Genomic DNA, 16,199 nt, shown 5'->3' on the forward strand with positions numbered 1-16,199 from the left:
TCGCAACCCGCTGTCCACTTTTCTCTGCTAATCAACCTCACTTGCTAGCTGCAATTCACCTCTCTGCAGTCCGTAATCCACACTCCGCTATGCCACGCCATGCCAGGGTGCTATACCACCACGCCACCAGTACCCCACCACCTTGTAGCTCAGCCACCATCTTCTTGCTAGCCCCCATTCTTTCTGCTAGCGTAGCCACAACCGTTATATTAGTGGCCAACGGCTCACTGGTTACAGCTGACAGCCAACTAGCCACAGCTGATGGCCATCCAATCACAGTTGATGGCCATTTACTACCCGAGTGAGCACCTTTCCATGTAAGGGAGAGAGCCTGGAAACTGCACTCCTGGCTCTGTCCCCACAACATGTCACAGTGAGTTCACAGGGCTTTCCCCTCGTTCTCTGAGTGTGGACCAGATCAATCAGAGAGGGCCCCACCTGCAGAAGGCAGAGGATTGGGGGATGTGTGTAATAAAGGCAGGGCTGAACAACCCTGCAGCAATTTGTCTCGTGTCTCTGCCTTGAGAGTGCGGGTCCTTTAGGAGCAGAAGGAGGGCAGTGACTAAGAAGGCGCTGCAGCCGGAGATGCGGAGGAGTGACCAACAGGATGCCTGCTCCTCCGCAGACGCTCCTGTGCAAGCCTGGAGGCCCCCACCAGGGTGCAGTGCATCAAGTGCATGCGCAGCAGCTGCGCGGGTCCCGGCCAGGCTTTGAAGTGTGCAAAGGTGAGAAAAGAGCCAGGAGAATCAGGAGGGGCAAATGCCCAGATATTCCAAAGCAAAAGCTCAAACGAACCAGGGGCACCACACTGCAATCATAAAGAACACAGAGCCTTATGGAGTATTGCGCAGCCATAAGGAAGAAAGAAAGCTTACCATAGGCAACAACATGGATGGATCTAGAGAACATTATGTTAAGTGAAATAGGTCAGATAGAGAAAGACAAGTACCATATGATCTCACTTATATGCGGAATCTAAAGAAAAGAATAAGTGAATGAACTAATCAGAAACAGTTTTGGGGACAAAGAGGAAAAACTGAGGGTTGTCAGATGGGGGGTGGGGATAAGGGGAAAGGTGAAGGGATTAGGAAGCAGCTGGTAATCACAAGATGGCCATGGGGTTTTTGAAAATTAATTTGGGGAACGTATTCAATAATGTTGTAAAGATTTTGTTGGGTATCCGATGGACATGTGTCCCATTTGGGAGACCACCTCAGGGATACTGTAGATGCCTGATCATGGCATTGTACACCAGAAGCTAAACATTAATGAATGTCAACTATAATTTTATATATATAATGTGATGGCTCAGTGTGAGGTCGGAGGGATAGTGGATGGGGGCAGGGGGGTTCACAGTGTGAGGGATATAAATGATGAACGTCTAAGTATTACCTTGTCTTGTACACCTGAAACTAAAAAAAGAAATTAAATTAACACTGATATCAGGAAAAAAATATTTTTCAGTTCAATGGTGATAATCTAAGCTTTTACATTAAATTAATAAATGTCACTTTTCTCCCACACTCAAAAAAAAAAAAAAACACAGAGCCTTAGTTTATTTTAGTTTTCCCTTTTACGCACCTGTCTCCAGGAATCATTTCATTATGTCAATGACATGTTGACCATATCAGGGGTAACTGAAATGGGCCCATAGCTTCATCTTGGGACGGGGGAAGACAGGGGCAGTTACTCCTCAGAGTCATTGTACTGCTTCCCTTTTTAGGAAGGGATCTGCCTCCCACCCCCATCACATGTTTAAAGTATCACCTTCTTTCCAAGAAAGCCTTCTTTCCTCACACAATTTAAAATGTTGGAATAGTCTCACTTTTGACTATTTAATGCGGTGATGATCGCCCAATTCACTAAATAACTGTGACATTTTATAATTGATCAAAACTTACAATGGAGGAAATACAGGCATGAGAAAGATAAAGCATATTCATGAATAATGATAACACAAGGAAGAAAGTGACGAGTGTGCAGTTATAGGCAGTAGTTACTGGGAAAAAATGATCAAATTACGAATCACAAAATGCTCCCTTTTACTTTGCCTGACTCCGCAGCCCACGTCTGTGCACAGGTGACTTTCACTCCCGGGCTCTGCTCCTCACCTACACCTGGGGATAAGTGTAATCCTGCACACCCTGGTGTAAGTACTACTGAGTGAGATCATGCGAGCGGCAGCATTAAACCTGCAAAGTGCTCTGATTAGGCTGCTGTCTAATCAGAGGATGGCCCAGTGGTGGCAGGAGCCTGGAAGTTGCAGAGAGGAGGGTTATTTTTGGGTTGGGGCATCACAAAAGCCTGTGCCCAGCAGGCAGCTGGAGCTGTGTTTGGAAGCCAGCAGGATTTGGACATGTGGAGTTGAAGGAGGGACATCTTAGGTAGAGGAGTCACCTGAGTAAAGGTAAAGGGTCAGAGCATGAGCGAACAGTTCATTTGGCCAGACCCCACTGGGGGATGCAGTGGAAATTAGGCAAGGGAGGGGGTACGGCCATACGGTCCAGGAGCTTGGGACTATTCCTAGAGAATATGGGGAACCATTGAAGGCGTTTGAGCAAGGGAGTGACATGATGGAGTTGTGCTCCCACGTATGACAATGTGGGGTGGGGTAGGAGGCACTGCAGGTGGAGGCAGAGAGCCCTGCTGTAGCAAGGCTGGGAGTGAGAGGCAGAAGCAGTGTGTGTGCGGTGGGGGGCCTGCCCTGGGCCTACCCTAGGAAATCAGGAGAAGCCCCACAGAGGCAGGCACACTGAGAACCTGCCTCACTCACTTGTGTAGTATTCTGAGGTTCCTTGGCTCCTTTTGAGTCTCCTCAAGTACCGTTTCCCCATCTCCTAGGCATCTAGAAGAACTGGGTCTGGGTTAAAAATATGCCCGACACATCAAGAAGTTTGCTAGTGTGTAGGAGGCTCATCTTGGCTAAACAAACATCCAGATCTCAGAGGAGAAATTTGAAGGCTCTGAACATGAGGCTTATTTGAAAAGTAGACCTTCATTGGTGGACAGACCTTTAAGGAGCCTCATGTTATGGGTGGGAACTGAGTCACAGAGAGGTAAGGAGACAGCCCAGGAGCTGACGCCCGCCTCCCGCTGCCAGCGCTGTGTCCTTGCACTTCAGTGAAACAGAGTCGTGAACAAAGTTGCATCTGAAAGTGTCTCTTTTGCTCATTAACCTAAAAGCAGAATTTTCTGGATCTAGTTCAGCCTGCCATAGTAGAGGACAGGCAGCCCAAGAAAACGGTTAACTCTATGTGTGATATAGGTGGTTTGTGCCCTCACTCTGCTGTGTTTTCTTCTTTGATCTGTGAGAATTAAGTCTTTAATTAATTTTTTAATTTTGTAATTAATAGCATGAGAATTAAGAGATGTTTAATTCCTTACAAGCCAGGAATGCATAGTTCTAGGTACATTCAGAAGTTTAGTGATTGTTGTATGTATTTTCAGACCAAATTACGCTTGAAATTCAATAAGCGAAACTGGATAATGGTGTTAACTAAGTAATCCTGGAAATCTTTTTATCTCTCGGACCTTAACAAATGGCCTGAGAAGTATAAAGAATGCAGCAAAGTTCCCAGTGGTTTCACTCCTCCTGGGATTGCAGGGGGAGGAATGGAACACAGGCAGCTCAGCATCTGGAGACCGCTGGGACCCAGGCTCTGCCCAGGCTCTCCACCCTACTCCCACCCCACCTCCCTCACAGTGGCCCAAAACCCTGTGCGGTGCAGTCTCACCTCTCCCTCCCCGTGTGTCCCTCTGTGGGGAACACTTTAATCTGTCTGCAGGCTTATTTCTTCTCCCCTTAGGCTCCCTCTCCAAAGACCCTCCTACCATCCCTACCCTCACCCCACCCCATGTCACCCTCAATAACCAGTTTCTTCCCTCTGTCCCCTTAGCACTGGATTCCTGCTCCAATGGGCGTTTTGCAGTCACTGCACTGTAGCACCTCTTTTCCTGCCTCCTTTCCCTGTCGGCTGTTTGTACCTGAGGCCAGGTCTGGGCCCTCTGGGCAGGCCCAGCACCTAGCAGGAGGCTACTATTCACAATCCATGTCATTCCCTGTTGACAGCCCCACAGTGACTGTCAGGACCACATGCATGGGACCAGGGCCATATCCACTGTCATTCATGGTCCTTTCACTATGTGTACCCTCCCTCCATCCCTGGTCCCAGTGCTCCCTCCTCTGTGAACTCCACCCACATTCCCGAGCAGCCATGCTGTGTGAAGTCTCTGTCTTCTTGGCTTTGAGAGCACCTGTGGGGACAGAGCCCCAGAAAGCAGTTTCCAGGCTCTCGGCCTCATTGGAGAGGTGCTGGCTCAGATAGTGGATGGCCGTCAGCTGTGGCTGGTTGGCCATCAGCTGTAGCCATCAAGCCATTGGTCACTGATATAACTGCCGCGGCTACGGAGGGGAGCTGAGGAGAGTGAAGGAGGAGACTGAAGGAGAGTAAGGAGAGTCAAGGACAGTTGGTCGGTTGGCAGCAAAGTGGACAGCAGGTCGCACGTCGTGTAAACTCAGCCTCCAGTGAGACCATAGTGGTATGACTTCCCTACCTATGGCTCCGTGGGTGTTCCTTTTTGGCCTCACCATGTCCTGCGTTCTTATGTGGGGAGCGGGAACAGAGACCCCGCAGGCTGCCCCGCTGGACACCCCGCACGACAGCACCTCCTCCTCATTCTTCCCTGCCTGTCATTGCTGAGAAGCCCTCCCATACCACCACTCCTCCCCAGGCTGGGCCATGAGCCTCCTCTGTGCCCACAGCCAGGCCCCTCCCTGCCCAACACCCACCCCACTGTGTCTGCTTCCTTGTTGGTGCCCCTGCTCTCCTGATTTTGAGCTTAAAATCCAGGATGTGGATCAGGGGCAATTCTGCTCCTTACATGTTTAAGAATTAAAAGACCCACCACTCGAAAGCCGAGCAGAGCTGTGGCTCTGGTGGCTTAGCCTGGAGGGTGAGGGACTAACAATGGGTGCCCTGTTGGTGTCAGCCCAGGGAGTGACTAGCCAGCTGGTACTCACCTTGTGCCTGGGTTAACAAACCTTTGGCCCAGTGGCACCCAGGGATCAGCCCTTCCCTGGGGGGAGAGCCAGGCCACATGTCTTGTTCTGTGCCTGCTTGTTTGTGGTATGAGCGGGGGCCAGGAAGCAGGCCTGGCTCTAGAGTCCCTATGGCTAGGGGTTAGCAAAAACTTGGCAAGTCCAGCCAGAGCTCCCTGCAGTGCTGCTGGCCATAAGAGCTTCCAGCTCTTACCTGGGGTTTATTCTTACCACTGTTGTGTTAAGCCAAGCAGGAGTGGTGGAGGAGGTAGGGGCTTTGGGGCCAGAGAAGTCCGGGTCTGACCTTGATTCTGATGCTGATTAGCAGGTTGATTTCAGATAAGTTACCTTTTTTCTCTGAATCTCAATTTCTGTGAGTTTTGCAAATGTTCCCATCTGTATAATGGGTATAATATTATGCCTACTTCACAAGTTTTCTAAGATTAGAGAACATCAATGGCTCTATTGGTAGATGCTCATCCAGTTATGTGCATTCTAACTTAAGCAGCATTTCCTTACGTTCCACTGGAGACTGAGCCGTGGAGCAGCTCTCACATGGGAGAGGCTCCGATTACGGGGCTGGGTTCCTTGCTACCTGGGCTGTCACCAGCCCATATCCGTATCAATAGGAATAGCTCAGTTGCAGTTAAGCTACAAGGTTCTGCCCAGGGGAAGTGCTCCCTGGACATTTTTGGCGATGAGGAAGTCAGTACACATAACGAGATACAAAACCAGGCCCCTTCTGCAGGATACGGTGAGTTCCTATATTCTGTTGCTGTTGCAAAAACCACAGAGGTGTGTGCTGACGGGGAGGGCGTGGACTGCAATCAGAAAACGGAAGTGTTGGGGGCCATACAAGGTGTGGCTCAACCTGCCTGATTCCGGACAATTGGAGTCCTCCTCTTAGTCTTCAGGGGAATTCCGGAACTTCTGGAAACAACCTGAGCCATCTCTTCCTCTCTGGAGTCATTTGAGGCAGGATGTGGGGCTCTGGGCTTGGTTGTTCTCTGCCTACAGGCATTATGAGTCCTTGGCTTAAGTAGGAGGTGGGGGCAGCACCAAGGCGATTTCTGCTCAAGCCTTTGTCCTTGCCCTGGAGCTGTGTATCGGAGCCTTCAGGGCGCCTCCGGCACTGACCTCTCCTCTGCCCTCCCAGCCCTTGTCTTCAGCGCTACTGTTCCCCCGCCTGCCACTGCCATGCTGTCCCCGCATGTGTTCTTATTCTCGCCCTGGAGCCTAGCTCTTGAGCATAGCACTCCTGCTCAAGGCTTGCAGCAATGCTAGGTACAATCTAAATGACAAGACATTTCTGCTTCTCAAGGCCCTCTCCAAGGCATCGCTTTGGGTCATGTCCCCTGGTGGTGCTCAAGGGGTGGTCCCTGATGGTTCCCAAGGTATGGCTGCTGCTCGTTCCAAGTCATGTTCCTTTGTGGCCCCCAAGGAATGGCCCCTGGTGGTCCTCAAGGTGTGGTTGCTCCCAAGGCATGATTCCTGGTGAACCTCAAGCAGTGGCTGTGTTCAAGCTATGGCTCCTGGTCGTCCCTAGGATGTGGCCCTGGTGGTCCTCAAGGTGTGGGCCCTGGTAATTCTCAAGGTGTGGTCCCTGGACCAGCTGCCTTGGTACCACCTGGAAACTTGTTAGAGCTACAACTTCTTGGGCCTCATCTCAAACCTACTGAATCAGAACTACTGGGAACAGGGAGCAGAAATCTGGGTTTTAATAATCTCTTCAGGCAAGGCTGATACGTGTCAAAGTTTCAGGGCTAGTGCCTTCAGGAACTCCTTCTCCTGAGGTCAGGTTGTGGGCTGAAGATCTTGACTATTGGCCTCCCAGCACCACCTGAAGGCTGGCTGCTGAGCCAAGCAAGGCCTGTCAACGGGAAGTCCCAGAGTATGTTGAACTGTCAACTCTTTCCTCACGGAGCCATATGGAAACCTGAGACTGTCATTCCCTTGATGTTAGTCTCCATGTTTACTCATTATTCCTTTTCTTTGTACATTCCGTGGACTGTGCTCTCGGGTCCCGTCCTATAGGAATTCCAGCATTCTTGCCCACTTTTCTGTACATTCTTGGGGCCATGTGGTCCGAGCCTCTCTGTCTCCTGTTCCCTCTGAGCTTGTCTCTGTCTCATTTGTGTCTCCCCTTCTACACTATGTCTGTCCCCTCTGCCCAGAGCTCACCCAGGTGTGGACAGCGCCTCTGTAACTGAGTTCTCCTCATCCTGTGTGTGTGGCAAACGTTGACCAAAGTCTGGGCCCAGAGGGGGATCCTTATCCCACCTTTGAAAACACCAGGTGTGTTACGCTGGGGATGCTGCCGAAACTCAGTGATGACTCCGTTTCTTCTTCTCTAAGGGAGCTCAGGACAGTCCCTGCAGCCCACGTGCCTTGGGCTCAGGGAGAATAAATTCGCTGTGGATGCGAAGCACTCAGCACAGGGCCCAGGGCTGAGTAGGAACTCAATAATCCTCAAACGGGAGGAATTATATCCTCGTCTTTTAACCTACACTTATCTATTTACGTATTTATTTATTTATTTACTTGTTGTGGTGAAGTATACACAACATAAAATTTGCCGTTTTCGTCATTTTTAAGTGTGCAGTTCAGGGGCGTCAAGTACATTCACATTGCTGTGAATACCATCGCTGCCACCCATCTCCAGAATCCTTTCTATCTTGCAAAACTGAAACTCTGTCCCCATTACACATTAACTCCTTATTCTCCCCTCTCTCCAGCACCTGGCAATCACCAACTATCTGTCTGTGTGAATTTGACTACTCTAGGTAACTCATGGAAGTGCAGTAATACAGTGCTTGTCCTTGTGTGACGGGCTTATTTCACCCCGCGTATTATCCTCAAGGTTCATCCACGTTGTGGCCTGCGTCAGAATTCCCTTCCTTTTGAAGGCTGAATAATACTCCATTGTCTCTAAACACCACATTTTGTTTACCCATTTATCTCTTCGTGGACATTTGGATTGTTTCCACCTTTTTGCTCTGGCAAATAATCTGTTGATCTTCTTTTGCTTTCAATTCTTTTGGGTATCCTTTTCCTTTTTATAATTGACCCACCTTGTCTGTTAATTCAGCCAATTTGACAGAATGGTTGTTTATTAATATTGTTTTTTTTAATTGGATGGAAAAGTGAATTTTGGGAGCAGTTGTCCCACTTGACCAACACAGCGTTGACGGAGGTTGGGAGGGCCACGGAGGGAGCCCCTATCTGAGTGTGGCTTTCATTCATAGGAGCTTGGATTCTGCCCCAAACCTGTGACATGCCTAGGAAGGAAAGGGCGTAGTTAAGGAGACGCAGGTGAGTTTTGGAGGCAGACACGCAGAACTTGCATGGTGGCCACTTGTGGCGTGAACCTCTCTGAATCTCGCTTTCGGCCCCTGTAAAACACTGCTGCTCTTGCTCCCTTGTGGAGAGTCGTCGTGAGGACAAAGTGAGATGGTACGTATGAACGCAAAGCCGTGCAAAGTAAAAAGCTGAACAGTGGAGTTATTACTGCAGTTCACCGTGTAGTCGTATCCCCTTTGCACCAAATAAAAACAGGCAAAGGACTGAAACCTCTGCTTCTTGCTTTTCTCTTGGTACTCCTTCAACATCAGGACGTTTTTGTATTCTTAATGTCAGGTTATTGAGGTGTAATTTACACCCAAGATGCTTTACTCTTTCTAGGGTGCCCCTCTGACAAATGTAGTCAGTTGTGTGACAACTACCTCAGTCATGATGGAGAACATTTTTATCCCCTAGAAGTTCCCTTCCGCCCTTTTGTAGCCGCTCTCCTACTCCCAACCCCTGGCAACTATTGCTCTAGTTTCTGTCTCTGTAACTTTGCCTTTTCCAGAATATAAACAGAATCATCAGACAGTATGTTGCTTTTGAGCCTGGCCCCTGTCACTTGTCGTAAGGCCTACGAGACCCATCCAGGCTGCTGTGTGGGTCAGTGGTGCTCCTTCATACAGTGGAGAAACGTCCCATTCACCCCATGAGGGACATTTGGGCTGTTTGTAGGTTTTGGCAGCTATAAATAAAGCCACTATAAACATTTGTGTGTGGGTTTTCATAGGAACGTAAGTCTTCATTTTTCTGAGGCAAATGCCTAGGAGCAGAATTGCTGGGTCTGTGCTTCACTTTTTCGCAAACTGCCCAACTGTTTTCCAAAGTGGCTGTGCCATTTGTATTTCTACCAGCAAGGGTCAGGGTTGTGGTTGCTAGGCATCCTTGCCAACACTTACTGAATTTTGTTTGTTTGTTTTTAAAGACATTCTAATAGGAGTGTCCTGGTACATCGGGTAGATTTAACCTGCGTTTCCCTGATGAGGACACTGCTGATCCCTCAGTACTTCTGATTAACTACAGTGAGCTATGGAATGAGATGTGCACAAAGCTTCCATGTTATGAGACTTCTGTCTTTTCCCCTGACTCCTCCTTTTCAATTGACTTCTAACTTGCAACCTGTCCTGTTAATGGGAAATGGTGGGGAAGAGGGCAAGAAAGCATAGCCCCACCCTGCCTATGTTTCTGGAACAAGAATGCCTTGTTGTCCCCCCATCCCTGCAGCCCCCTCCCCAGGCTGAGGCAGGGTCCTAGCTGATACACAGGAGCAAGAGTGTTTGGATCTGCTGACACGCAGTGAGGAACTGGCTTTTTAATGGAAAGGGAAGCAGAGGAAGTTGCTGTTCTGTTCTGTGTCATCTGTGTTTAGTCTCCCCCAGCCCTAGGGCCTGGGGGCATGGCCTGGGATATAGATGGCAAACAAGTCTGCATCTGGACCAGGGGTGTAATCCAGAAAGGAGAACAGCCATACACGCTGACAAGGGAGGGGAGGGGACTTTCATCTGGACTTTTATCACAGCAACTCTGTCACCAGGTCATAGCTGCACAGAAAGTCAGGGATGAAAGAGTAAATTGGAATATTGGTTTAGCAGCCCAAACATCAGCAACCCGGCCGTTTCTTCAGGCGCTAGGTGTCACCCTTCAGTGTGACAGCCTTGAATAGGATTCCCTGGGTTCTCTGCTTCTGAAATGTTACGAAGCAGAGCTCTGGTGATGCCATGAATCTGGGGTAGGGGAGTGAGGATGGGCTGTGACACCAGTGGGCTGGGCCCACACGGCCACTGCTAGTCCTGATGCCTTCAAGGTCAGAGGAAAACCCGCTGTTGGGTCACTGCAGACTTGTCATCTGGTTCTGTGCACACAATGCATAGATGGGGAGCACTTCCCCACGCCCCCTCACTGTACACAACCCACAGGCTCTCAGCTCACTCAGGAGCCACTCTGCACTGACTCACTGTCTTGTGTCTCTTCCATTGTCAGGGCATAAAGGCCAGAGGGTGGGACTGAGATCACCAGGGCCTTTATGATGAGAAATCTAGTCTTAGAGAGGGGCAATAATTTGGTTACGGCATCGCAGTGGCAAAGCTGGGACTGGATTCTGTCCTGTGACTCTCATCCCAACCCCACAGCTGCCCTCTGCCTCAGGGCTGCATGACTGGCCTGGTTCCTGTATAGCTGCCCCTTGCTACCTCGTGCAGGATGCAGGAAAGCAGGGCTTCTAGTCTGCCTGGGCTGTGTGTCATATGCTTGAGCCTGGCCCAAACTGGGAAACAGCTTGCTGGCAGAGGAGAGAGCTGTGTCTTTTTCTGGAGACCCTGGGACAACCCCACCCCTCGCACCCAGCCTCTAGTTCTCAGTCCTGCCTAAGGCTACCTTTCCTACCCTGTCTGCCTTCAAACTTCTATCTCTCCAAGAAAACTTTCCCTTGGCCTATGTTACTTGGCCAAGCAGGTCCCAAGCACCTCTCTCCACCCCACGTGAGCTCAGCCTCCTGTGTGCATGGCGGGTGACACTCTGAGGCAGCAAAAGCCAAGCTGTCCACACAGTGAGATGGACTCTGCCTCATCCATTGACTGGCAATGCAACCCCGGCAAGGTCATTTCCCTGCTGCAAGCCTCAGCACCATCCGAGGCTGCAGGCCGGTGGCTTTCATATCGCTGGATGGTAGGAAGATTAAGAGAAGTGGCACATGTAAATGCTGCACCAAGGGGACACTAATAAATGCCTGTCCCCCAATCCTACAGTGACATGGGCCGAGCATCGACTCAATCTGCATGGCACCCTGGGAGGGTCCTGTTATTGTCCCATTCACAGATGAGGGCACCAAAGCAGGGAAGGGTTTCATCACATGGTCTAATGATCTGATCCCATGAGAGTCAAACGAGAGCAGCCTGGCCAGAGGCTGTGCTCGTGGCCACCACACTGTGTATTACTGTAGAATCTGCAGAAGTCCAGGCCTGGAGGTGGTGTTTCAAATTTTGATATTTTCTTCATCATGCATTATTTGGCATTATTTCTGATTTCTAAAAAAAATATTGCATTAAAATGTTATGTAACTTGGCTACTGAGATTTTTGGAGCCCCTCTTAAATCTTGTGCCTGCGGTGAGGGCCCCACTGGCCTCACCCTAATTCCAACCCTGCTCTGGACCCCCAGTGACTCTCACTCCCAACTCGGCCCTTTTGCTCTGGATAAGAAGGTGCTGGCACTTGCAGAGGGCACTTTTGACAATGAAGTGGATTTTAATGAATTTTCCTTACTGTTTTTCACACAGTTCTGACAGGCGACTTCCTGGTTTCTTCCTTTTACAAATAAAACTGAAGCAGGAGGCCCAGGGTGATGGTTAGAGGACAGGGGGTGCGCATCCTGACTGTGGAGTCAGACAACTTCTCCACGGGATTTCAAGGATCCCTGCTTGTCAGAAATTCTTCTTTCTCAAAAATCTCTGTTCAAGGAAGGGAATATTTGAATGTTTCACTTTAATAAACAAGGCTTCTTAACTTCGGTAGAGAGCGAAGCTGTCTCTGTTATTTCCCCTGGATATCCAGCTGTGTTCCCCAGGACCACATTTTCACATCATGATTTGATGCTCACTTTGTCTTCTCACCTGCTTATCCTAAAAATGTGATTGTAGGCAAGGCCTCAGACACATCTCATTGAATGAATTGGTTGGTAGCACCTGCAGGTGTGGCCACAAAATGACTTTTATACGATAGAGATGACACTGCGCTTGGCTTCAACAGCCGTACTGTGAGTTGGGAAGTCTGTGCCTGACTTGGGGCTGGCTCTGTGGGTGATGGGAATGGTGGTTTGATGGGACATAGTGACTTTCAGAGTCTGGAGGAAATCCAAGTAGAAATCTTTGAGTGAGAAAAAAAAAAAACTTGTTTAGAAGAGGGATCTTGGCTACAGAGAGATTTAGATGCTACCAGTATATAGGTTCATTCATTCATTTTTTAAATTTTATTTCTATTTTTTAAGGAGGACGCAGCTCACAGTGACCCATGTGCGGGGATCGAACTGGCAACCTTGGTGTTATTAGCACCATGCTCTAATCAACCTAGCTAACCGGCCACCCCAGTTCATTCGTTTATTCAGTAACATTTTATTGAGCACCTACAGTGTGCCTACCTTAATGTGGGCGCAGTGGCCTACCTTCAGACATAATGTTTAGTGGCCATATGGCTCCCGGGGCAATTAAAGCCATGGGAAGTAGCTGATATTTCCCCTGGGGAACTCATGGAGTCAGGTAGCGTCGGACTCCAGAAAGCTGCTGCAGAGTGCCTTGAAGGAGACTGAGCAGCAGACAGGAACGCTCGCTCTTCACATTACAACAAAATAGGCAGATCAGCAGATTTTTTTTTTTTAAGACAAAAATACCTAGGAAGTGTAAACTCTATACTCTTGGTGGAAGGACTATATATTGATACAGTGTTTGGGGAGAGGCTCTTTGGAAATATGTACCAACAGCCTGAAAAATTTGTCTGCCTTTAGGTCTAGCTATTTCCTTTTAGGAATTTAAGAATGGATTACAATCTGTTATTTAATCATGAAAATATGGAAAGTCTTAGACACAAGCCTGTCATTACAGTGTTGTTTATACTAGTGGATAACTGGAAACCACTTGAATGCCTGGGTATAGAGGATTAGTTAAATTAACGATCCACATGTTTCTACAGCCACCACATAGCCATAAAAATAAAGGCACAGAGGATCTTTAACAACATGGAAAATATTCATGATATGTTTTTGTGACAAAGAAGAAACTTATGAACTAATTTATAAGAAAAAAAGAAAAATAGATTGAGAGAAGACATTTGCGATTTTTAAAACCAACAAGAGACCACTTTCTAGAATAAACTCTTGCAAAGCAACAAGAAAAAGACAGGCAAGGAAAAAATAAGCATAGGTTGATAGTTTGCAGAAGAGGAAATCCAAAGGGCTAACAGGCACACAGAGATCCTCAGACTCATTAGTAGGTTAGAGAAACGCAAAGTAAAATGACAACGAGGGATCATTTTACCTCATTCCAATCGGCAGACATCAGAAAGTTGGGCGATGCCAAGCGGGAGTGTGAATGAGATGGTAGCGGAGCCGTCACAGGCTATTTCTGTGTATGTGTAGGGGGCAGTGTGGTCTGCCTCCAGCTTTCTGGAGGCATGTTTGCTGCTGGGACATGGTTGAATCAAGCAGGTATATACCTTTGACTCAGCATCCCGGCTCCCAAGTTCATACCCAGAGCCAGTCACGTGCAGCCCATGAGGAGACCTGCGTGGGAATGTCCAGGACAGGACCGAGTGCAGTACAGGAAGTCGTCATCCCTGCAGAGTCAAGAAGTCAAATAGGCACGTGATACTCACTTTGTAACACAGGGCAGCAGTCAAAGGAAATGAAGTTGACAAACACAGAGCCACATGGTTAGGTCTGAAGGCATAATGCTGAGTGAAAAAGTGAGCTGCAGGAAAGATGCAGAAGGTTATCCAGCAAACTTCAAAGGCATGCATTGAGAAAGCTCGCACTTGTGCCATGTTTTATAAGCACCCATTAAGCAGGTGTGGTGGGTGGGGTGAAGGGGGTGGGGAAGAGGGAAATGGGAATGGGGAGTGGAGGTTCAAGGAATAAATGAGTAAAGTACCAAAGCCAGAGAGGAGCCTGGCCCAGGTCAGGGAAGTGACTGCTGGGACTGAGGGCTATGAGGCAGCCCACCTCTGCCCCTGCGGCTCAACCCAAAAAGAAACAAATCAAACCCCTGCCAACCTCCAGCCCAACCAACAACGAAAGCAAAAGTATAAATAAACAGTTTGCCTCAACAACATTATTAGTGCATTTTTATTAAACTATATATTCATAGATAGAAGCAGGAATATCAACAGTCATTTTTCTGGGTATGGGCAAGCTTGATATTCTTCCTGATGTTTCATTCCTTCCCAGTTTTTGACACTGAACTTACATGGCTTTTGTAAAAAGTGATTCACGTGAGATGGAAGAAGAGCCAGGGACATGTGGAGTTTTGTGCATGAAGACTGAGAAAGTTTCAAAGAGGGGCTGGCTAGCTAGTCTGGCCCTGTGATCCTTAGTTAACCCCCATGCTAGCCTGTGAGGGGTGTGTGTTTGGGCTACAAATAAAGCATGATACACCCCCTCAGCTGCTGTAGCCCAGAGCACAACACTGGTGACCCACTCTGTGTGTCCATTTATTTGGTTGCCGCCAGGGTTTTGTGCTTGTTGGTTGCTGGCCAGATTCCAGGATGGATTCGTACATGGTGACATTGTGGTTTAGGGATGGGGGCTTCTTGCAGGGGGCCTGGACAACCTGGTCCCTACTTGGAGCTTCCTCCCCTCCTGACAACCAAACCAAACAATCCTTCCTGGTGCTGAGTCAGTCTGATTCACCTAGAGCGTGGCAATGGAAAGTCAGGGCACATTAAAGGTACCTTCTTGAGTTTACCTATCTGGCAAATAGGTCTTTGGCTATTTTCATCACACAAGTTCTTGCCCTTTCACCTACTGACCCAAGATAGATCGCACGAATTGTTCCTGTTTGCACTAATAGTGAAGTATTTTTAAGTTAGCGTGTGGGGGTTTAAGAAGTCATCTTGAGGACAAAGTCCTCCAAAAATTGTCTGAACAAGATAATGCCGAGAATGAAGAACCGATATCCTTTGACTCAGGGCGTAGAAGGAAGTTACCATTGAAGAGATAGAATTACATACTTCTATAAATATTGCTAAGACATTTACACATGTCTCTTCTATTTACTCAGCCTTTCAAAGAGGAACAGCATCAGGTAACGAGAAAGCAGGCGTTGGTGTTAAAGGCTTGTGTTTCAACTGCCATCTAGCTGCCCCTCTGCTTTTGGCCCCGTTGGCTTTCTTACTATTTAGAGAAAATAGGAATACTTCTTTCTCTCTCAAGACAGTCTGTGTAAAAAGCCCAACACATGTTAGATTGTTAATATGTGTGAGTCACTCTAAATCTGAATCTCTTCTTTCAAAAGTCTTCCTGTGTTAGTTGGTTTCAGATTCTTAGAGGAACCGTCGTCCGTAGGAACCGGACTGAATGAGTACAGTACATTGTCCCACAACCAGCTTCATCAGGAAGTGCTGTGACAGGACTTTTCATTTTTTGTGTTTTGCTCTGAATTCAGATCTGCTTTGCTAAGGCATGGAGGAGGAACATGTTTCAAAGGCTGAAGACGGAGCTGCGGATCCAGCTTCCCAACATGAAGGCCAGCCTGATGTTGCTCAACCTGACTTCCCACATGGAGGGCAGCCGCAGGGCCCCACAGCTCTCTGGGAGATGCTAGAAAGGAAGTTTCTGGAATATCAGCCGTTGGCTCATGGGAGCCCTGCTGAACGTCAGAAGGGCCTGTTGAGTCTTCTCCCATTGTTCCTAAAGGTTGGTATTCTTATTTTTGGAACTGAAGGAAGATGATACAATGCTCTGGGGACACCTTGCAACGCTTGGAAACTGGAGTTGGTGGTTTTAATATCATCACAAGTGCTGTCTGGTTGCTTAGAGGAGAGTGTTGTGCTATCTAATAAAGATGGTAAGCATGGCTTACCTCCAGGATGAGGAAGGGCATGGAATGGTTGGACAGTTGGCTCTTACTCTTGTCTCTTTAGTTTAAAAAGTTGTATTGTTCAGTCACAATCCCAGCTTGGAAGACAGAGAAGAGACCAGCTCCTTTGGGAACTAGAAAAGGAGTGTGTGTCTTGAGACATGAGGTGCAGGGATGGCTGGTAACCTCAAACACCAGTCATGCAACACCAGGGCCTGGAAGGGCCAGGACGCAAAATGCACCAATAATGCAACCAAGG

The 16,199-nt window shown here is 48.3% G+C and overlaps 1 protein-coding gene across 1 annotated transcript in view; it reads left to right on the forward strand.

Moving 5' to 3' along the window:
• WDFY4 (WDFY family member 4) overlaps window positions 1-16,199 on the forward strand; it is a 307,568-nt gene that overhangs the window by 5,272 nt on the left and 286,097 nt on the right. Inside the window, exon 2 of the mRNA XM_081075021.1 lies at window positions 15,527-15,777. Within this exon, the coding sequence (XP_080931147.1) occupies window positions 15,544-15,777 (234 nt within the window). The 5' untranslated portion in view covers window positions 15,527-15,543. The remainder of the gene's footprint in view (window positions 1-15,526; window positions 15,778-16,199) is intronic.

The sequence above is a fragment of the Rhinolophus hipposideros genome (assembly GCF_964194185.1).
Source record: "Rhinolophus hipposideros genome assembly, chromosome: 15".
NCBI classification, from domain to species: Eukaryota; Metazoa; Chordata; class Mammalia; order Chiroptera; family Rhinolophidae; genus Rhinolophus; species Rhinolophus hipposideros.